Source organism: Triturus cristatus, chromosome 11 (assembly GCF_964204655.1).
Source record: "Triturus cristatus chromosome 11, aTriCri1.1, whole genome shotgun sequence".
In the NCBI taxonomy this organism is placed as follows: Eukaryota; Metazoa; Chordata; class Amphibia; order Caudata; family Salamandridae; genus Triturus; species Triturus cristatus.
Window position 1 is genome coordinate 492,629,268 of NC_140594.1, and position 23,470 is coordinate 492,652,737.

The 23,470-nt window shown below is 46.7% G+C and overlaps 1 protein-coding gene across 1 annotated transcript in view; it reads left to right on the forward strand.

Annotated features, from left to right (window-relative positions):
- The window catches only part of LOC146784464 (golgin subfamily A member 7), a 191,116-nt gene that overhangs the window by 78,551 nt on the left and 89,095 nt on the right, over positions 1–23,470 (forward strand). The window contains exon 3 of the mRNA XM_085633223.1: positions 7,585–7,737. Coding sequence (XP_085489349.1) covers positions 7,585–7,737 — 153 coding nt within the window. The remainder of the gene's footprint in view (positions 1–7,584; positions 7,738–23,470) is intronic.

Consider the following 23,470-nt stretch of genomic DNA (forward strand, 5'->3'; position numbering starts at 1 on the left):
CCACACTCAGTAGAATAATGTACCCCTGCAGTACACCCCTCCCCCTGTTATACAGTCTCTCTCCACTCTCTCCACTCTCTCCACTGTCTCTCACTTCCTCGTGAAGTCTACATCCGTGACGTAGCACGGGTGCCTTGGTCCCTAATGCAAGCAATCAGATTGGACTCCACGCCCTGTTTTGGTAGTAAAAACGCAGCTAGTAACTGGGGGTGAGGTGGGCCGCTAACATACCTGGGGCTTGGTGCCACTACGCCTGCTGCTCTGTTGGAAGCTACGCCCCTGTTCTGAAACTATCCTTGCACACAAACAGCAGCCCGTGCCTCCCCTGGAGCTTGCCACCTCCCTCCGTTCCCCACTGTGGTCTCTTCCCAGCTCTCCTCCCGGTCTCTCCTTCCTGCAGCCCCCCTGCTCTAGTCTGTCACCTCTCTCCATCTTCCTCTCAGGTCAACCCCGTCCTTCGTGCAGCCTGCACCCACCCGTCCCCTGTGAGGTCGCCTCTTCCTTCCACCTTAGTTTCCCTCTCAGCCCCTGCAGACTTCCACCTCCCCTACTCCCTTTCACTCTCACCCTACCTCCTAGTCCATAGCTCCTTCCTCCGGCAGTCTCCCTCTTGGCGGTTCTCGTTCTTCGCGCACCTCTGCCCTGTAACCTTCCACCTCCCTGCACTCTCACTTCCAGCTCGCCTCCATCAGTCTTCCCCCCTCCCTCTGCCCTCCCGTACCCAGCAGTGTCTCTCAGATCTACCCATTCCTCTCCAACGTGCAGCGTACCACTCACTCCCAGCTCTCCGACCTCTCTCCTCTCTCTGCCTTCATTCTCCCCTCCCGTACCCTGCAGTCTCTGTCGCCGGTCTCCAGTCTCCTCCTCCCCGCAGCGCCCCCCCCCCACCCCCCACTCCCCCGCCCTCCCCGTCAGCCGGATGATTGTCTCCGGGGCTGGAGGAGGCGGGCCCGGCATGTTCCAGGGATGATGCTGGGCTCCGGGAAGGCTCCGGACAGCAGCAGGTTCCCGCTGCATCACCTGGTCTGGAGGAACCGACCCCTGGAGCTGCAGAAAGAGCTCAGCCCGCGGCAGGTGGGTGAGCGCGAGGGGAGGGCGGGGCGTGGCCATAAGGCATGTGTGGGGGGGGGGTGGAGACGGGGAAATACTTGGGAGGGTGAGTGAAAGCAAATCTGGAGGGGCTGAGGGTGTGGGGGTAAAGGGATAAGAGGGTAAAAGAACAAGGCAATAAATCAGGAATCTATGCGCGTTTTCGCAGCTTTCCTCGGGACAGAAGGCCACCGGCCGAGTGCTGTGACTCCAGCGGGTCCCTACCACGGAGCTGCTCCTCTGTGCTGTTTGCTGCTTTAATGTTCAGTTTCTGGCAGGACAGAAGTGCCTCCAAGTGGCTCAGTGAAGCGGTGTCGCGAGAATCTAAGATGCAAGTCAATTTTGAAACAAGGCAGAGCAAAAGGCACACCACTGCCTTTCTCCGAGGTCAAGAAGAAATGCCTCGGAGAAATGCAGTGTCCTTTTCGGATTCGGGGGCGTGTTTGTCTTTTCTCTCCTCCAGCCATTGGCTGGAGGAGAGAATGAGACTTCTTGCAAAAAACACACCCCCCGATCCGAAAAGGACGGGGCCTAATCGGAATGACTGACCTCTTCTCCAATGGCTGGCCAGCATTCAAGAGGCCAGCCAATGGAGAACAGGGGAGAAGAGGGGCGGGTTCAAGCCCCTCTTCTCCAAGTCATTAAATCTCTCGACTTCCGGTTCTGCCTTCGGCAGACCGGATGGTCCCGAGACCTAAAAAACGGAACCTGCAAAATACTCACAACATTGTCTTGAGTATCATGTATCACTAGTTTAAACATCAGCATATCCAGATAAAACCCTTCCTGCTCAAACCCAACATCTCACCTGATCCAACCATGTCCTCCGTCTTTCTAACCCAAATATATCCCTTCCTCACCCCTGTCCCTGCATACTCCCAGCTCGCTTATCGCAAAATCCAAACACTCTACCTTGCAAAAAGTCCTCATACTTTCTCAGTCACCCGCTATTCCTTTCAGTGTGATTTGTCTTGTGTGAATTGTCCGCTGGGAGTCTTGGGTAATTTCCTCATTTGTGAATGGAGTGTCAAGATTTCACGGTGATCCGGACTAATCCATAGGAGCTCAATCGAGTCGAAATATTGTTGTAGGGAGTCTGAGTCCTGCTCAGATCCCGCTGTGTAGAGTTGAGAATAAAAGTTAGTGATTGTTTTTATGATATCATCTGGCGCAGTTATTCTATTGCCTGAGTCGGTACATAGCTCGGTAAAATAAGTGGAAGCATGGGGTTGCAGCAACAGAGTCGGTACATAGCTCGGTAAAATAAGTGGAAGCATGGGGTTGCAGCAACAGATTAGCCAAGGTTTTGCCTGGGCGCTCGCCTTCACCGTATCTGCGAGCAGTCGCCTCACAGTCAATGCAGAAAATCTTGCGTTTAGCTTCTGAGTGTGGTAAGTTTAACCCTAATGTTTGCCAGTGTGTCTGGGTTGGGTCTAGTGGAGTAAGCTTGTTCTAGCACTCGGAGGTCAGTCTCCAGGCTCCTCACAGTGTCCTGTATGGTCCGGCCAGTTTGGTGATGCATACCCCTTTTATCATCACCTTAAACAATTCCCAGAGAGTTGAGGGAGATACAACCGAATCCTTATTGAATTCAAAGAAGTCTGTGATGGTGCTGCGCAATGCTTCTTTAAATACAGTGTCTCGCAAGGCATGTGGTGTTTTAGAGTAAGGCGTGCAGGGGCGTGGTTAAATAACGTGCGGGACATATGTTCAACTGAGGTTGTCCGGCTGGCCACATCTTGGGTAGTGAGCTATAAATCAATACGTGACCAAGAGCCATGCGTAGTGGAAATAGAAGTACCCTAGGTTTTGGTAGGGTGCGTATGGCGCCAGAGTTCCACCAGGGCTTCCTCCTGCATCAGTGTGTGTAGGGTAGCGGTGGCAAGAGGATGATGTTTTTGCTCATCAGATCTGTCGAGAGTGGTGAGCGGTGCTATGTTGAAGTCGCTGACACATATGACTGGATATGAGCCAAGCCAGGAGAGCTGTCTCCAGATTCAAGAAAAGGCAGGGTCGTCCAGGTTGGGGCCGTAAATGGCAGCAAGTATAAGAGGTTTGGAGTTGTGTGTGCCCATTAGTATGACATATCTGCCCGCAGTATCGGTGTATGCTTGGTCATTGCGCAATGGTAAGCCTCGTTTGATCAGGATAGTGACCCCTCCCCCTCCTGGCATAGTGGGAGTATGCCGCCGAGTAGGAGTCGCCCCAGTGGCGGACCTTGAGCCTGACAGTGTTAGTGGAAGCAGGATGGCTTTCCTGTAGGAAACATTTGTCGGTGTTATGTCTGGCTAAGTAGGCTTGCATGAGCCTGGATTTACGGTGATCATCGATGCCTCTTATATTCCAGGTGATGAACATTACCTTAGCCATGCCAGTGGCCTGTGACAAGTGTAGGTGTATTGCTGGTGTTGTGATGTCCGCCGTTCTAGTGGGGGTCTCCGTCTTATTATGTGTTGTTGTCGATTGTGACAAACTATGCCGCGTGCTGAACATAACAAACTGTTAGAAGGAACACAAACCCATAGCAGAGGAGCGAATCCCGGGCCTCTGACTACACTACCCTATCCCTCCCTCCCTCTTCCCACTCCAGCCCCCCAAACAGGTTGAGATACATTCTCCCTATTCCCCCCCCCCCCCCCCCCAAACAGCAAAACTATAAGGAGAAAGCAACAAGTGGGATTCATCCCAATTGGGAGCGAGGGCTCAGCCGGACCATCCCCCATCCGAAGGCGGGGTGACCAAGCGAGAGTGTACAATAAAAGCATAGGGCCCAATAAACTCAACATTGTTTGCCTTTAAAATGCAGAGGGATACGATATAGAGGGAAACAAGCAACATCAGAGAATAACAGCAGGATATATACCCCCTGGTGATAAGCAAGGCTAGTAAAAGCAAAAAAAAAAGCTAATCATTCTCATTTAGGTGGCTATTTTCACCCTCAAGTGGCAAGGCGTGGGAACGGTCCTTGTTCAGTTGCTTCACAAAGGCCATGGCCGCATTGGGGTCTGTGAAATAGCATGGTTTGCCCTCTGCGTCAATTCCCAACTTGGCCGGATACAAAAGGGCATATATGATGTTAAGTTGCTCAGGTAGCTGCTTCGCCGGCAAAAAGTCCCTTCTGGCATTTTGGACATTTAGAGTAAAGACCGGGTAGAAAGCGAGAGTGTTGCCCTGATGTCGTACTTCTTTCAGGTCTTTCGCTTTCCTCAGGATGGCGTCGCAGTCATGATAGTTTGGGATGCGGGCGATGATCAGCCTCACCGCAGCCCCCGGAGGAGGCTGAGGCCCCAGAGAACGGTGAGCTCGCTCCACTATGAAACAGTCTGATAACATCGAGCCAAAGAGTTCGTGCAACAGCGTTTCTAGGTAATTCTCCACTTTGCCCATCGCTGTGGTCTCAGGAATGCCCGTAATGCCCATTTTTTTCCTATGGGGACGCGCTTCAAGGTCCTCGTTCTTGGCACATATAAGGTCCAAAATCTTGTCCATTTTAAGCCGTTTCTGCTGTGTCTCGGCAATGGAATAATCAGCATCTGACACACGCCCCTCCAAGAGCGTGATTGGGTTATTGTGGAAGTCCATGCATTGTTTGACCTGATCTAGGCACAGTGCCAGATGATCAATTTTAGAGTCAAATGTCTTTAGACTGGTTTTGACTTCCAGGAGTAAGGTTTTAATGTCCTTGTCCTGTACACCGGGAGCCTCTATTTGTGTGGCCTGATCGCCGGCATCCTGCTGGCCTTGCCTCCACCGCCCGCGCGTTTACCTTCAAATTTCAATTTAGGCTGCCTCTGTTCAATTTTCCCCATCTTGACCAAGGGATGGAGGCACTGACCCGGGGTGGTTCAGGCAGCGCACCTCGCAAAAAGAAGAGCAGCGCTGAAGCCCCAGGAAGAGGCCCAAAGGGGGTGGATCCCACACAAAGCTTCATTCAACCAGCGGTTGTAACGCTGAGGGGTGCTATCAGGTGCAGCTGCCATCAAGCACACCACCGTGGCTAAAGGTTGCAGGGTAGCCAGTAGTTGCTATGATAAAAGGCGATCTTTCTCATGGGGTGCGACTTTTCGTCAAATCGTTACGTCCCCCAGCGTGCAGCCACACGTGTAGTCACAAATACTCGCCTGCTATACTATTCAAGCGTTCAGAGCATGTATTGGAACTCCCCTATCAGGGCGTCTGAAGCGCTCCTACATCATCATCATCATCATAACTTTATTCGACGGTTGAATCATCAAAGTACAACATATAAAAATACATCACATCGTGGTGCCCCCAAGGCACTCCACAGCAAACCCCAGCAGTCAACCTTGAGCAAAATTTAAGAGGGCCAATGCGCACGCCCGCAGGCAGGGTCACGTCAATTGAGGGGGGAAGCAGCAGAGCCAAACCGCACACGCAGACCTCAAATGTCCACTTTCTTGCAGCCGAGCACCTCCTCAGCACACTGCCAGCAGGAAAATCCAGGCAGGCTGGGCCGCTCACCTCAAGGCCATGCAGCGCCAGTCGGGGGGGCAAAGTCGCCAGCCGCTGGCAGGTCGTTGTTGTCCCCCGTGTAGCAGACTGGGATCTCCCCAGAGGTCAGCCCGTCGCCGTTCCAAGGTGGGCCGGGAATCTCTTCTCCAGGGCACACTGCGTCTTAAGGCAGGCAGCAGAGTCACTACGGACAGGCAGGCCGCGTCTAAAGCTATGCAGGCATCCTGGCAGCTCTCCGTCAGGAAGGGACACCCTGGTAACAACAAAGGTGCTCTGGTTGCAGCTTTGGAACTACATGGGGCTGCTGTTCAGCTCGTAGCCGCGCTCACCCAGCGCCGGTCAGATCAGCCTCAGCCAAGCAGGATCCAGTATTAGGAGGCCGCATCCAGGATTCCAAAGCCACCACAGTCGATCCCTCCCCAGGGCCACCCTGTCTCTCTGCGCCCATGGGGGTTGGCACAGGCAGGTCAGGCACCAACCAGCAGGGACGAAGCCGCGGTCAGCTCCACTCGGCCAGCCTCCTCGTCCACCTGGCCCATCGGATCCGGCGAGCCCTGCAGTGGACGCCGCTAGTTTACTTTACCGCCTGCTCCGCTTCTGGAAATGAATTGGATCAGGCTGCGGTGTTACCCTCACCACAGGCAGGTGTTTCAGGCCGTTTTGGCAGGCCTAAGTCCAGGATAATGGTGGATAATTCTCGTTCGGTCGGCAGAGCTCACTCAAGGTGCAGCCATCTTGCCGCCGGTGAGACCACGCCCCTAAAGCTAAAGCATTTGTTTAATTTCGTTAAGATTAGAGGTCACTCTGAGTTGGAACGGAAAGACAGTTAAGGACACAGGATGATTGTGGTGGAAGGATCTGGACTCAATTCTTTTTAATTTAAAGCACTTCATTATGCTGGTGTCCAGCAAATCTTGAGCTGCTGAGCTCATTGGCTTTCTTAAAGAAAAATACAGTTTTGTTTGTCTTTATCTGCCTGTCTGCCTAGTTCTTTTCATCATTTTATTTTTTATTTTGTCACAAGAATTAATGTAAGGTGGATTTATTAGTGTGTAATTGTGGGTATCGTCTGTTAAAAAGAGGGAATAGAATGTGTAGTTAATCACATTAATGTAATAGAAAGGGAGTGTGTCTCTCATGCTGATTGTTTCGGGATGCTGCCCATCTGTTAAAATGTATAGCATACGTAAAGAGCAGACCTAAGATGGAGAAGTGTAATGACAGAATGTGGGAAAATACCAGAGAAATCGGCTTAATTTTTTCTTTTTGTTTTCCTTATCCTATACATTTTCTAGCTGCTTATGTACAACCTTACAAGTAAAACATTTACTTAACCTGTCACCTGGAGCTTTAGAGAGAACTGCTTGGATGTCAGGCTTCTGTCATGAACCTTTGCCGTTGCTTCCATTTTGGGAGTATGGAGTGTGAAGACCAAACTATCGAAGCCATCCCACATGCTGGCCGATAAAGGAAGTGTACAATTGCATTGTGTTTTTGAGGAAATTCATTTTTTTCTACAGAGCCTGAAAATTAAGAATTTCAAGCAATATTATGAAATATCATTCTTAATCAGACCAGAAATAAAAGATTTCTGAAAAGGCCTTCTACTTTTTATATTATATTTAAAGGGTTGTAATATGCACATTGCATGTTCATTTGGATACTGCTGTAATAATCTGCAAGCTTTTCTAGATAGATAACTCTGTGGTTCATTTTAAATCAATTTTAACATTTGCTGTTTAAAACATATCAACAATTTTAAAAAAAAGTAAGTAAGCTGTAAGAAACCTGGATTTTTCTGATTGCAGCTGGCATTTGCAGTGCTCCTTTGGCATACTGGCTGACCTTTACACACATCATTTGCCCCAGCTTTATTTTTCCCATGCACTAGTTCTTGGCCAATGACCCAGAGCATGTTTTTCACCCATTCCAAGGGTTATCTAGACTGTGCAAACTTTCAATGAGTTAAAGAAATGTGGCATTGGTTCTGAACATTTCTGTCCACTTTGATCTCTTTCACAGATTGACAGACAGCAGTTTGAAGAGACCATTAGAACGCTGAATAACCTCTATGCAGAAGCTGAGAAAATAGGGGGACAATCATACCTTGAAGGCTGTTTGGCTTGTTTGACAGCCTACACAGTCTTCTTGTGCATAGAGACGCATTATGAGAAAGTGAGTAGCTTTTGTTGTTTAATTGATGTATTCCTTATCAGAATGGAAAAAAATAAAAAAAATTACTTCTTTCAAATACATTTTTTTTAAATTATTAATTCTTTTTACAAGGGAGTTTATTTTCTCTCAACGCAAAGAAAGTTTATGATCTGAAAGTCTCCGGGTAAAATTACTTTTTTTCTGTTTAGTATTTTGCCCCAATCAAACTTAACTGGTTCGAGGCATATGAGCTGCAGATTACACACTGTGCATAGATCACCATCTGGTGTTGAGCCCGGATGTTTGCAGTTGTTTATAGGTCTCGCCTTGCTATCGCGTAAGCAATCGCAAAGCGAGACTATTGTAAGGGGCTCCCAAAAGTGCTCCGAAAGCGGATTGCATGGCGAGCACGCGCACAATCACGCGCATCGTGCCGCCATGCAATCCGTTTGGCATCGCACTTCAAAGGGTCCGCTCCCCCGCGTGGAATGCGCTCCCCCGCCCCCGCCAAGTGCGCGCGCGCCACGCTCCGCCGGGCTTGTCTTGTCCATTAACTGTAGTTCTGTATATGGAAGCGGTTTTAATGAATATTCGTGTTATCCCTGCAGCTGTTTGTTCTTTGCTGAATGCATGTCGTTTATTGCTTCCTGAGTTTGATGGCACAGGGCTGCCTGCTTTTACGTTGATTCCGCCCTTGCAGCTCCCACGCAGGGGTTGGATTTCCTTCCATGGCGTGTGAGAATGGAGACTGGTCCGATCCTGTTTCTAGAAGGGCTGTTTTTATTACAGCGCAGTTTGGTGCAGCTCGTAACCAATTTCCATTGATAATACACGTTTTTGTGAACCCATCCCTGCTACTAGCCCCTATCTACATTCTGTGACGTCTTTCACCCACCTTCCCCGTACCCCCTCCAACTTCTACCCTCCTTCTCCAGCAGTCACTGTGCCCCCTCCTCCTTCACGCATAGCCCCCTCTCCCCCGGCCAGCGTCATCTCGAGGGTTTTGCTAATTCAGTCCTATGTTAGTTAACTATATTGATTATATATGTCGTAGGTGAAGAAGATACGTTTATTTTCCCAAGGGCCCCCTTTAAGGTGGGGGACTGGGCAATTGCCCACTTTGCCCATGCCTTGAAGCGTCTCTCCACCCCACCTATTTTCAGCATCCATTTGCCCTCCTCACACTCTGTTGCCCCTTTGCTCTGAATCCTCCTGCACTTTCTGCCCACTACCTACCTATGCTGTTGCTACCCCTCTTGCCTTCACTTTCGCCTCCTCCTATTGACACGTGGCCTTGCTTCCTGGGCGAGGGAGCTCCCTTATGTGCTTGCATGTATGTCACATTTTGGCATGCTTTCTCTCTGTGTGCCTTTGGTTTATATTCTCACCTTAATGAACATGTGTTCCCCCCCCCTCCCCTCCCGCCCACACTTTGTTCTGTGTACTGGCCGTGTCCAACCAACTAAGCTGCAGACTTTGTAACTAGGAAACCTGGGATTGAATCTTTAATTTCGCACTGAAGCAAACTGTGATGCTTGAAAAACCACATGATCTCCCTGTATCTAGGTTCCATTCTTTAAATAACTGTGACGCCCAGAGGCAAATCATTATGTATTGTGCACTATGCAAGGACATTTATTCACTTCACTGCGTTCTCCTTCTGCACTTTTATATTCCACCCTCTCACCCCTTAAACCTACTGCTCAGCTCCAACCTTCCTGTGAGACGTTCCCAGACCCTCTTCTGCACCGTGTATCCCCCCTCCATGTTAACAATCGCTATCAAGGTGGGACGCGTGCCTCTACTCACTCTCAACGAACTGAGTTATCTGTGAGAGCAACCAATGAGGACACTCCCTGAGGTGTAACTAGTGACGCAGACAGTAAACGCCTTGAACGAAGAAAGGGAGGGACATGATGGGTGGGGGATGCAACCACACAACTACTAGACAAAGATCCGTGGTCACAAAAAGGTACCATGATTTTTGTTGTTGTTGTAGTTGTATATATAGCGCAAACTCGACCTGAAGGTATTGGAGAGCTTAACACGAGCACCAGTTATATTACTCAATGACACATTGCTTTTTTTTGGGTTACATCCTCTCACGATCTCTGAATGACCAGCTTCTACCAGTCTTTGTTTTTGGACCTACAACTCTTTGGATTCTGAGCCTGCAGTTTTGCTTCCTCTGTACAATATTAATTAATAAGCCCCAGCAAGCTAAAAGTTGCTGCCAAAAAAATAATCTAGGTTTCACACACAAGCAGGGGGCTTCAATTATTTATCAGCAGAGAGATTTAGAAAAGAGAAGAAAAATGTGTCCTTGTCTGAAGGAAGGAAGGCATCATGCTCAAAGAGGTCTGATGGAAGCAATCCAGATCACATGAATTTATCTATGTGCTGTTTTACATAGCGCAGTCTTAAAAAGGATTGGAGAACTTTACATGAGTACCAGATTAAATTACACAAGGGCAGATTTATTTTAAGCACTCCAAATTCTGCACGTAAGTGTATATTTGGGAGTGCAGAAGCAGTGCGCAATCTGCATGAAAACCAGATGACAGGAGAGGAGTCTAGAAGGTTTTAAACCATGGCTCCACAACGAGAGCTTGGCTATTATTCTAACACACCGTGCCTTCAAAACAAGGGTCCCCGACATAGATCCAAGAAAGTTCTTGGTCATGCCAGTTAATCAGCATCAATATGCCATTCACTTTCATTTAGACAATGTAAATAGAGTTATTTGATAGGGGTACCTGAAATAAGGTATGGATCTAGTCTGCATGGACGACTTACATGGGCCAAAGCTGCAGAACATACGCCAAACATTAGCTGTAAGACAAGCAATGGCAATGCCAACACTTTCACTTTTGTTTAATGAAAAGGTTGCCTCAAGATTCGGCAAGAACATAGAAAAGCGATCATGTAGTCTTCAGCAGGGTCACTGCCCACTGATTTCCACTACAATACTTTACCTTAACATGCTCTAAAGCACTCGCAAACCCAACAGGTCTGAAGTTGGCTGTCAGGCATTTAGCGTTGTTAATGTTTGGTCATTTTATCATAATTATCTAAAAAAACGAGGCTTTTGGTGATATAAAACAAAAATATCTAAAACCAAAATATTTTTGGGGCCTCAAAAAGAACTCATTGCAACAGCAGCCCCTGATACTGACAGGAAAGACTGTGTGGGAGTGCTCCTTATGAAAGAGCAGGGTGCTGTCACTCAGTGAAATTGGCTAATGAATGAAGAGGGATTGCAATGCCGGCCCGCTGGGATGTAGGCACCTTGCTGTGTCAATTTTGAACGGTGTCAAAGGTTTTTGGAAAATCAAAAAAAAAAAAATATATGAAGAGGGATGCCCTCTTCCAATGCTGTATAAACATTGTGAATAACACAAAAACACATCAATGGATGGAGAGGGCCGATGAGTTAGTAAGTATATTATGTCTATACTTTTAGTAGAAATCAAAAAGTCTTAACAAACGTCATACATTAAAAGCTGGAAATGACAAGTAGTCCACTATTTGTCACTGTTTTCAGTACCATCTTCCAGCTCACTCAAACCATCACCCTGAGCCACAGCAGGTGGTAAGCGGTATCTGTTGCCTAAAAACAGCAAATGGTTCACCGTACTTCACTAGAAATAAATATTAAATTGGGTGGGTACTGGGGTAAAAATTAAGCAAATGTCAGTTAATTTCTTGTCTAAATATTTTTGTTTATTAAACTTTACGTTTTCTAGACACAGAAGGCAACAATCTGATGAATCCTTCCTCAATTCTAGTAGAACATTGGACCCACCGATACGAGTCCCTAAGAACTCATTCAGGATAGCTTTGAAGGCCCAGACTGTGAGGATACACCTGCAAACTGCAAGCAGCAATTTCCCATGACAGAGTCCAGACAGCTTTCCCTCTGGTTGCAATGTCTGGCCAAATATGGTGTTTATCAGTTAAACAGGTTCCTTGCTTCATCCTGCTGTGATCCATATCTAGGCCAGTTTCTTTATTAAGGAAAATATACCAAATGGCGAGATACCCATTAGAAGGTCATCCACTCATGTAGTCCATTTCCGTGGCTGGATGTTTTGTTCTCACCATAAACCTACTACGCACAATACCAATAGTTACAATGAGCTTTGAGCCAGCCCACTGCGTATCATTGATTGGCTTTCTTGTTAATCTCATTTGCTTGCTTTGTTAATGGCTTTTCATACTCTTCTTTTGTTTATTTTCGCCTGCACCATATCTTTCATGCTATCCTTTTTGAATTGAGATGAATTGTATCCTATCACTGATCACATTCAGGGAGATACTTTATTTTTCATTCAGCACTTAGGGTAGCTGCATGTGTTTTGTTGCTATTTTCCTCATTTGCACCTTTGTTCCTCAAGTATCCGCCCCATGGTTTTTGTTGCTCCCTCGTCTCCAGCTTGTGCACTGCTTCCTCCACCCCACCATCCTTTTCTGTTATTTTCTCCCTCCTTTCCTCAAGCTCCTATATTGTCCTACCATAACTTGACTCTCGATTGCTTCTCCCACATGTCCCCTTCCCAAACCATTCTTTTTTACCCCCACCTCCCCCACGTTGCTCTTTAAAAAGTTTTTGGAGGGCCCGACAGTTGCAGTTTGTTTACAATGAACCATTTTCTTTTTAATTTTACTGTGCCAAAATTAGTGTCCTCCATCTTCAAATGGAAAAGTAAAAAAGTAATCAGGAAGTGTTATGATGCATGCGTGCACTCGTGTCATTGCATCTTTTATCTTTTTGTTATTGCTGAACTGAATCGGCAACAAGCATTTGCAATGCAATAGGTCTCGCATTTACGCGAGTTTGTGCTATTCACATTGCAAATAACAATGCCTTTTATTTGTGTTTTCGTTTTTAAAACCTAAATAAAAGGCATCGTCATTTACAATGCCAATAGTTTAAACTCGCGTAAATGCGAGACCTATTGCATTGCAAATGCTTGTTCCTCTTGGAAAGCCTTTGCAAGTCCTCCTTTGGATCGTATTGCGCATGGGCTTCGGCTCCATCCTCAGATAGTTTTTTTCCGCCATCGGGCTCGGATGTGATCTTTGCGCTCCGGTTCCGAACAGTTTCCGGTTATTCTGAACGGCGCTCAATCCTCCCCCTTTCGCGGTATTGTTTTCGATTGCGATCTCCACACTCGATGCGACTCATCGTTGGAAGTCTTCGGGCCTACCCAGGCTCCGGTCCTGGCTGATGGAAAGGACTCCATTCAAGAAGTGTCCTCGATGTGGGTCCAAATTTCCCCACACTGATCTCCATGAGGTGTGCAACCTCTGCCTCTCCCCTGAACACGAGGCTCGAGACGATCCGGCGTGCAAATCCTTCCGGTCCAAGAAGACCATTCGGGACCGAAGGGCGAGGAGAGCTATGGCACACTCGTCGACAGCGATCCCAGACGACATCTTCGGAGAAGGCGTCGATGCTCCGGAAGAACAGCACACTGAAGAGGGCCTAGTCAGCGCCTCGGAGGCCGACGACTCAGACGTGGAGGAAATCACTCCGGCACAGAGGGGCGTGAGTACGAACATCCACCCCCACCCCACACCCTCGACGGCATTGAAAAAGGCTTCGGTCACGCTTTCGCCCTCGGGCCTAGGCACGACCAAAGACATTGCTTCCCACACCTCGCCTTCGGGCTCGGTTAAGAAGCCTATCCAGCCTTCTGGCGGCTCGGACTCGAGCCAGCCTACCGTCGGTGCCGAGAAACACTCCTCCGCACCGGTGCCGAAAACGAAATTGTCCTCCTCCTCCACACCGAGCTCCACACCGAAGCACTCGGCGCCGAAGACAAGCACCAGCTCCTCTGTACCGACACCGCCGAGCAAAAAACCCAAGGCCATCGACACCCACGCCTCGAAACCGAAAGTAATCTCAGAACCAAGTAAACAACCAGCCATCTCGAAGCCGCACAGTTCAAAACAACAAATTGGTGCCGACTCCAACACTAAAAAAACCTACGGCCCGACGCTTTCGGCGCCGACGGATCGGCCACTCACTGAAGAACTATTTTGACCTGATCCACTACAAAAAACACTTATCAAGGACCCTAAAACTGGACATTTGATGCTCAGCATCAAAAAGAGACCGCTGGACAAGCCTGCCCCAGCTCCACTTCCAAGGAGGAAAGACTTTGCTACCTCCCCTTTGAGAATACCTTCACCCCCCCCCTCCTCCACCACCACCACCACCTCCTTCTCCTCCCCCTCCTCCTTCTCCTCCCCCCACCTCATCATTCCCCCACAACCTCTCCGGATGAGGATGATGATGATGTCTATGAGGACACAGGGAACGAGCCCCATGACCAACCCACAGGGGACCCCACTCCTACAGGCTCCCCAGACCCATGGGACGACTATAACACTCCAGACATCCCTAACATCCCGCAGGACGATCTTTACCCTTCAAGCGCACCGCATCACAGGCTGCCAACATATTGCGCATCGCAAACACACAAGCGCTTTTGGCAAGATATGACAGGGCACATTATGATGAACTGGAAGCCATAATGCAACACCTCCCTGACAAATACAAAAATAGAGCCAATGAGCTAATCTTGGAGGGTAAAACCATCACCAACACCTCCATTCACTGTGCCCTAAATGCAGCTGACACCGCCTCTAGGTCAATTAATACCAGCGTCTTCCACCATCGGCATGCCTGGCTACGAATTTCAGGTTTCAAGCCAGAGGTGCAGGCTTCCATCCTGAACTACCCCTTTGACCAGGAACATCTCCTCGGCCCAAAAGTTGATGATGCCCTGGAAAAAATGAAAAAAGACACAGATACGGCGAAGTCTATCAATTCAAAGTGCTCCCCTTCGGAGTCACCACAGCACCACGGGTGTTTACCCAGTGCCTAGCGGTAGTGGCAGCACACCTGCGAAGACAACACATCCATGTCTTCCCATACCTAGACGACTGGCTCATAAAAGCCAACTCATACAACCAGTGTGTACAACACACTCACGCCACTATCCAACTACTTCACGAACTGGGCTTCACAGTAAATCACATGAAGTCCCATCTACAACCGTCCCACGTAAAACAATACCTCGGTGCCACTATAGACACCTCAAAAGCGCTAGCCTATCCCAGTCCTGCCAGGATAGCAAGCATTCAGGCTCTCCGCGCCAAATTTCAACCGGAACACCCTCTTCCAGCTCGAGTGTTCATGCAACTTATAGGAATGATGGCCTCTTGCATATTCATAGTACCTCACACAAGACTCCAGATGCGTCCTCTCCAAGAGTGCTTAGCGCGCCAATGGAACCAGGCCCAGGGTCATTTGACAGATCTGGTGTTGGTAGACGGTCGTGCCCATCGCTCTCTGCAGTGGTGGACCACCACAAACCTTTCAAAAGGGCGACCGTTCCTGGAACTGGTTCCTCAGATAGTACTGACAGTGGACGCATCGCTCTCCGGCTGGGGAGCTCACCTACTACATCACACCATGCAGGGCAGGTGGACGCCTCAACAAAAGTTGCTCCACATCAACCATCTAGAGTTACTAGCCATATTCTTAGTCCTAAAGGCCTTTCAAACGCATGTCTCAGGCAAGGCCGTCTTAGTCCGCACCGACAACATGACAGCCATGTACTATATACAAAAACAAGGCGGCACACACTCTTCGCAGCTCTCTCACCTAGCACAGAGCATATGGAGATGGGCCATTCCCCAAAAATCTTTCTCCTAGCCCAACATGTCCCAGGAGTCCAAAACACTATGGCGGATCTGCTGAGCGGACAAACACAACAGATCCACGAGTGGGAACTCCATCTATAAGTTCTTCACCTGTACTTTCAAATGTGGGGGCATCCACAGATAGACCTCTTCCCCACCCACGAAAACGCCAAATGCCCAAGCTTCGCCGCGAGATATCCACACCCATTGTCCAAAGGCAATGCAATATGGATGAACTGGTCAGGCAGATTTGCGTACGCTTTTCCGCCTCTCCCACTCATTCCATTAGTGGTGTGCAAACTACAACAACACTCCCTCACTCTCATCCTAGTAGCTCCAACTTGGGCCAGACAACCGTGGTACACCACACTGCTGGAACTATCTGTAGTACCGCACCAAAAATTACACCTCTCTCCACTCCTCTTAACCCAGAACCATGGAGAGATCAGGCACCCGGACCCAGCTCAGCTCAACCTTGCGATCTGGCTCCTGAAATCTTAGAATCCGGTTACCTAAATCTTCCCCCTGACTGTATGAACGTCATGTAAGAAGCTAGACGACCTACCACTAGAGCTTGCTACGCAGCCAAGTGGAAACGTTTTATGATCTATTGTCACAACAATAACTTCAATCCCCTAGATGTGTCCATTCAACACATCATAGGCTATTTACTACACCTACAAAGATGCAATCTAGCCTACGCGTCTATTAGACTGCACCTTGCAGCCATAGCAGCTTATCTACAAAACAGGCAACATCTATCTCTCTTTAGAGTACCTGCCATAAAAGCCTTCATGGAAGGCCTCAAAAGAATAATTCCCCCAAGACTGCCACCCTCACCGGTGTGGAACCTAAACATCGTTCTCACCAGACTAATGGGGCCTCCCTTTGAACCTCTACACAAATGTGAACTTCAATTCCTAACGTGGAAAACTGCTTTACTGGTAGCCATTACTTCCCTCAGAAGGGTCAGTGAGATACAAGCACTCACCATTCAAGAACCTTTTCTGCAAATGCATCATAACAAAGTTGTTCTCTGCACTAATCCAAAATTCCTCCCTAAAGTCATTTCTTCCTTTCATCTAAACCAATCTGTGGAACTGCCCGTATTCTTCTCGCAACCACAGACCATTGCAGAAAGAGCTCGCCACACACTAGATGTCAAACGAGCCTTACTCTACTACATCGAGAGAACACAACCCTTTCGTAACACCAAACAACTGTTCGTATCTTTCTCACCACCACACAAAGGCAACCCCCATCTCCAAATCTGGGATAGCTAGGTGGATTGTTAAATGCATACAGATTTGCTACAACAAAGCAAAACGAACGCTATCTGTTCCCCCTAAAGCCCACTCTACACGGAAGATAGGGGCTTCCATGGCATTTTTAGGAAACATTCCCTTAGATGACATCTGCAGAGCAGCTACATGGTCTACACCGCACACTTTCACTAAACACTATTGTGTAGATGTGCAAACTAAGCAACAAGCTAGTGTGAGCCAGGCTGTACTCAAAACATTGTTTCAAACCACTGCAACCGATACTGGTGGTCGCCGATAGAAGCGAGTACTGCTATATAATTAGGGCTCCCTGTTTTATGGTATATATTTATTTGCCATTTCAGTCTGTATTTATCCATATTTATTTTTTGCAAATTTTATCTGTATTTATCCATATTTATTTTGGGTTTTGTGGAAAAATTAAGCTGAAATTAGCACATTTCCACATTTATTTAACTGATAAATATACACTCATGCTTGAATGTCTGCCACGTTTCAGTGCTGTGAGCACCCGCAGAAGATAAATCAGTGCACTTATATCAAAAAATGCAAAATTCAGTATCGACCATGTGCATATCTAGTGCTGTTAAAGCCTCTTTACTAAAATTCCTCTTTTTTAATCCCCTTGTCTATCAATCCACACATCTATTGGCCTGGCAGTCAGGGCAGACAGTATTTAGAATTACTCAAAAAGCAACCCAATTTCCGTTTTTATCCACATTTAAAAATAAATACAGACAAGTAAATGAATGTTTTCTGTCTGTATTTATCTGTAAAAATCAGTAAAAACGGAAAACAGGGAGCCTTATATATAATCTATGCACAGTGTGTAATCTGCAGCTCATATGCCTCGAACGACAAATGCTACTTACCAGTATGCATCTGTTCTTGGCATGTTGAGCTGCAGATCTACACACACCCACCCGCCTCCCCAGCTACCTTTATCTGTTCCAGTTTATCTTATTTAGATACAGCACACATGGGCATCTTCACTGCTTACTACTGCGTTCCATCATTTCCCTGCTGCCGAAAAACAATCTGAGGATGGAGCCGAAGCCCATGCGCAATACGATCCAAATGAGGAGTCGCATACCGCGTGACTTCCAAAGACTTTCCAAGAGGAAAAACAACTGTAAACATCCGGGCCCAACACCAGATGGCGATCTATGCACAGTGTGTAGATCTGCAGCTCTACATGCCAAGAACAGATGCATACTGGTAAGTAGCATTTGCCTTCTGTTTCCTGAACTTAAAGGAATCGGCAACATGGCTCTTATGAAAATGATTATTATTACAGGTATTTTTTTATTGTAATTACAGTCTCAAAGTTGAAAAACTTTTAAAGTGCATTTGCGTTACTGTGAGATGGAATACAACCGTAATATGGGCTATGCATTTTCAGCTGATAATTAATACAACTCTTCTTTATCATACTCATTAGCAGTGGTGAAGGACCTATAATGGCATGGTTTGTGAGGCTTGGGTTTAGATTGTACAATTAGTAGTTATCACTTTTATCGTAAAGTTGAAATTCTATGTTACTTGTGATGAGGATTGCTATTTTAGGTGTGATCGTAATTTATTGTATAACACTGAATCCTTAATTTGTTACTTGAATGTGCTACATTTTCCTAAATTTGAGTTGATTAACTCTAATCCTTGGCTTATTAACTTTGCTTGACTTAGGTTATATAGGATAATAGTTTCTCAGTTAAATTGTCTTCAATATCTGTCTACAGTAGACTGATTTTCAGGGCAGCCCGCAAACAAGCACGTAATTTAGATTTCGGGTTTTCCGCCAACATAAATCAGTTTTTTGGGATGTTGGTTATTTTTGTCTGACTTTGAATCTAACCGTTACCAGATTTCAACCTTCACTACCATTTTTGTTTAACCAGATATGGAATTACAGTTGACGTTAATAATTTTATCACTGTGTATATCTGATTTGAATATGGATGCTAACACTACTTAATTATGAAGCACAGTAGGACACAGCTCCATATTACCCTCTAAGATCATCATTTAAAAATAGAGTAAAATTTAATATACAAATTTACACCAACAAGACAAAAAATCCAAAAAGGGGAACCGGAGATAATGATTTTTTAAAACGTTTTATGTAGAAATCCCGCCAAGAAACACAAATTGTCAGTGATACCCAATAGTCACGGCAACTAGGTGCAATTTGTAACATCCAAGGTTTACCCCCCAAACAGTCAAAGTCTCAAGAGTCCACTATGACTCTAACTTAGTCAATAGGGTTCAGCACTAGTATGCTGGAAGAAGTGTGGCGCCGCGGCCAGGGTGACTGACGCTGGAATCTGGGGATCACGGTTCGATCCCCGGTGCCGGCGGCAGATTAACCCAGCACCATGTGATTCTGGGCAATAGCTTGCTTATTCTTCCCGACGGCCCCCAGTGCCTAGAGACCCTTACGGGTGTTTGTTCGTGCTTTACAAATGTGGATTATTATTATGCTAATACTAGCAGCAAATTCCCCTGGGCCGACAGGCTTGAAACCATTCCTAATCGCAAGGGCAGGTGGAAAGCGTTCTCAGTTCCTGAGTGTGTCCCGTCTGTGGGCGCTCGCTGCAGCGGAGTTCAGGTGAGTCAGCCATTAGCTGCACCGGCAGCAGCATTCAGCGTGAGCAGAATCTCTCACTAGCAGTCGGGCTCCTGAAGCAACTGGAGGCTTTCTGCAGCTCCTCCTGCGTGGAAAGGGTTTGGTTGGGCTTCCAATAGTGGGTGGCCAGGGCGATCCTTTTTGGGGTCTCTCTACTGGGTGGTGGTGCAGAGGTGCTCCCACCACACTTCCACTTCTCCCGATGGGGCAGAACAAGTCACAGTCCTTGGTGCGCCCAGTGAACTGGCATACAGAGTCCCCATATCTTACAGTCCACGGGCTCCAGCCTGATCAGCACAGTGATATTCTCCCCAGCAGCCCCTCCTAGCGTACAGAGTTGTCGCCACGCTACTGCACAAGGCTTAGGCCCTTACCTCACTGCGACCCCTCCTAGCATTTGAGGTCACGGGCTCATTACTTCGCACATATTCCGTCCGTTCTGAGCAGCACAATACATACCTGATTTCACAGCCAGAATTGTCCTGGCGTACAGGGGTTGCCGATTCTGTCCTGCTCTTAGTCAGTGCAGCATCTATTTTCTGACATCTCGCACAGGCACTCCACTCAACAAGGCTTCCAGCTGGACCTCGCTCTCTCCATCACTCTCCTCTTCCTCACAGTGCACCCTGGTCTTGTCAAGCAGCCAGGAGCTGGTGCTCCTGTCTCCAGGACATGTGGTCTTGTATTCCCTGGGTGATGTCCCCTTACCCATCAGAGTCCAGCAGGCCTTGGCCCCCAGTCCTGGTCACAGGCAGAAGTCTTGCATAACTTACCCTCCTCACACAACCTGTATAGCTGCTTGGCAGATGACAATTTTGGGGGTCTCAAACTCAACTTCTTATAGTCCATTTCCAGACACCAAATGAGATTTAGAGGCGGATTCTTAACATTTTTATGTTAGGGTTCTGCTTCTTTTGAAGTGTCCACCCCTCTTCTCCCTCTTGAAAAGCAGCCTGTCACAGCAGGCGTGTCTCCAAAACGGACAGTCCCACAACACAGGCCATGGGAGTGACTAGAGTTGACATCTGGATGTCTGCCACAGTGATATGTACCTTAATGGGTTAGCCCAGGGCCCCTAGAGCTATTCTTTGATTCCCTTTTCAGCCCCATCTCCTTCCTGCTATGTGCCCAGGCCTTTTCCATCTGACCTGTCACTTAATCACAGAGCGCCCTTTGAAGGATACAGTGAAAGCCTGGCACTCCCATCCGTGTGTGTCCCACCCAGCTTACAGGAATGCAGCAATACGCAAGTTTGTCTGGGGGGATTTCTGTACTTCCTTTCCATGCTTCACCATGCAGGCCTGGCTACCATGAAAATTGCACACATGGCCCTCCATGTATTGTACCATCCACAGGCACACATACACTCAGTGCATATATATAGTATACACACACTGCACAGTACTGTACCCTCCATGTACTGTACCACTCATAGTCACACATACATCCAGCATACACATTTAAAATGCCCTCACTGCACCCTTCCTGTATTGTACCACTCCCAGGTACACATAAACCCAACAGATGCATTTGCCCTGCACACACGTCACAGCATTACATCCTTCTGGTACTGTATCACTCATAGAAACATGTACATCAAGCACCTGCATTCACCATGCACACATTGCTCAGTACTTCACTATCCCTGTATTGTACCCTTCTCTGGCACACATACACCCAACAGAGAGGCAGCTCTTCACACCAATCTGATGTAGGCCCAGGGTGACTTAAGCACTCAGCAGTGAAACTTTAAAAGTTATTGAGCCTGTAGGCCACACTCCAGTGACACGGGTTAAAAAGGACCTGCTCACTCCTTATCACTACACGGTATGCTGCCATCATCACACTTGTGCTGCTTAACTGTTGTTGAAGGCAGTAGTCTTCAGCCTCTATGGGGACAGCACAATCTTTCAGACGGGCCAATGTTATGTCGCACACACCTGATCCTTGTTTGCCTATGACAACAAAATTCAGGATTAGGTACCCAGACATCAGTACTTGTTGGGCACTCATGTTGGCTACCATTCAGAAGACTTTTCTATCCCAGCACCTAGTATCTTCCCACATCTAACCATAGAATCCAGTTTTAGGCAGTCCCTCTTCCCTTATCATGCCCTTTCAGTGCCGATCACCTCAGTGTTCTCTGTTTAGGAAACAACTACCAGTTTCTGTATGGACTCTTTGAAATATTTTTACAAGCCCAATTCACTGGTGAATTTGAATTTGTAATAAATATTTTAGACAGATGACTTGTAAAAAGTTACTTTTGCCCTGCCTAAAGTCCGTGGAAGCTAAGTCTAGATTTTGCTCTCTCCCTTCTGCTAGGTAATAATTAGCAGTTCGAGGAGTTGATGAGAAGATTATATGGGAGCATGCTCAAGCGCTCCTTCACAAAGGTTATACAGGAGTCCAGCTCTTTAGTGAACTGTAGAAAGCTGACACTGTGATGTGCTACACAATTAGCAAGCGCCATAAAAGATTTCTTCAAGCTCTTGTTTGTAAGAAGCTGCAAAACGGCCAGGGAAGTGCTGTGAACTGCTCACTATCAAATATGTGCTTACTACCCTTCACAATGAGAGCACTTCTCTGGTGACAGGTTTTTTTAATAAATATTTTTATTCAGCAGTAAAAAGATTATCAACTGTTTCAATTTAAAAAAGAACAACATTTCATTCATCACAATCATCAGCAGGCTGAATATAAAAATACAAAACAGTGCTAAAAGTGCAAAGGTAAGGAGCATTATAACAATTAAATATAGTCAAAATATGACGAATTAAGTGCCTAATAAAGTGCAATTACAACAATTAAATGAGTCGCCATAAAATCAACCATACATAATAAAACCACATAGAAAAAGACTGACTTGCTTTCTAAAATCATTTAGTGCAGTTGCCCTACAAGCAAATCAAAAACTTTCCAAATTGCATAAAATGTAGTTATACTGTTGTTTCTCAAAGCTTATAAATATTCAAACAATCTTATCTGAAATATTTTAGTATACCTGTGTTCCACAGTGGGTAGATCTTTTATTCCAACGCTGTAAAACAAGAGAACAATCCATAGCTGGTCCAATAGAAATAAAATGGTTTGACACATTTTTGAAGAATACTCTTATTTCTTGAATACCCAAACAATACCAGTGATAATTAAGTTAACTAACTAGAACTGCTGAATTTACATGGCTTTGTGTGTTAAAAACTCATACTTCTGTATAATGTCCCTATGACCTTTGTGTTTTTGAGAAAATATGTGTGTGTATATATATATATGTGTGTGTGTGTGTGTGTGTGTGTGTGTGTATATATATTATCTACTGGTGGTCGCCAGTAGATAGATATAGTTAGGACCGTGTTTCCATAGGAAATCTCAAAATTCTATTTTGAATAACTTTGGCGGCGGTTGACGAATCCTCGTGAAATTTTCAAAACTAATGGGGCGCTCCGCTCAGCTCCTAACCTGAAAGTCTCAGGGGGGATTCGTCAAGCGGGGGCCGAGGAAAAAAGGGGGGGGTCCCAAAACGCGTTTTCCCCATGCATTTTCCCATAGGACCTTTAGTCGAAGGTACATCCCGAACGGCTGAACAGAATTACTTGAACTTTGGCAAAGAGGTAGTCCTCCGGTCAGGGATGTGCCTTTTGCATATATGGAGTCAATCTGTTCAGTAGTTCCTGAGAAAATTGCAGTTAAAGTACATAAATATCTATAGCCGCGCACCCTAACTTGCGCGAGCGTAATTCTGATTGGTGGTTACATGTCAGTCAACGTTCGAATCGGTCGAAATCGGGAATTGTCGGCTGCCATTTTGTTTGTTATGATTGCGAGAGTGAGAAAGGAAGGTGGCGAACGTGAAAAGGGGGCAGGGTAGAGAGTTCCTGACCCCCTAGCCTTTGTCAGGGGGTCCCTGAAGGACCCCGAAGGCAAAAATGTTTTTTTAAATTTTTTTTAAAAAATCGCGGGGTTGGCGCTCCGTGCTCGCAAGGTGAAAAACCATAGAAAGAAAAAAAAAATTCATACGTAGTTTATTGTAAAATAAATATATAAAAAATATAATAATAAATACATAACTTAGCATTTAAAAAAACGTACAAATTCACAGAAAAATCCATAGGTTTCACACACGTTATAG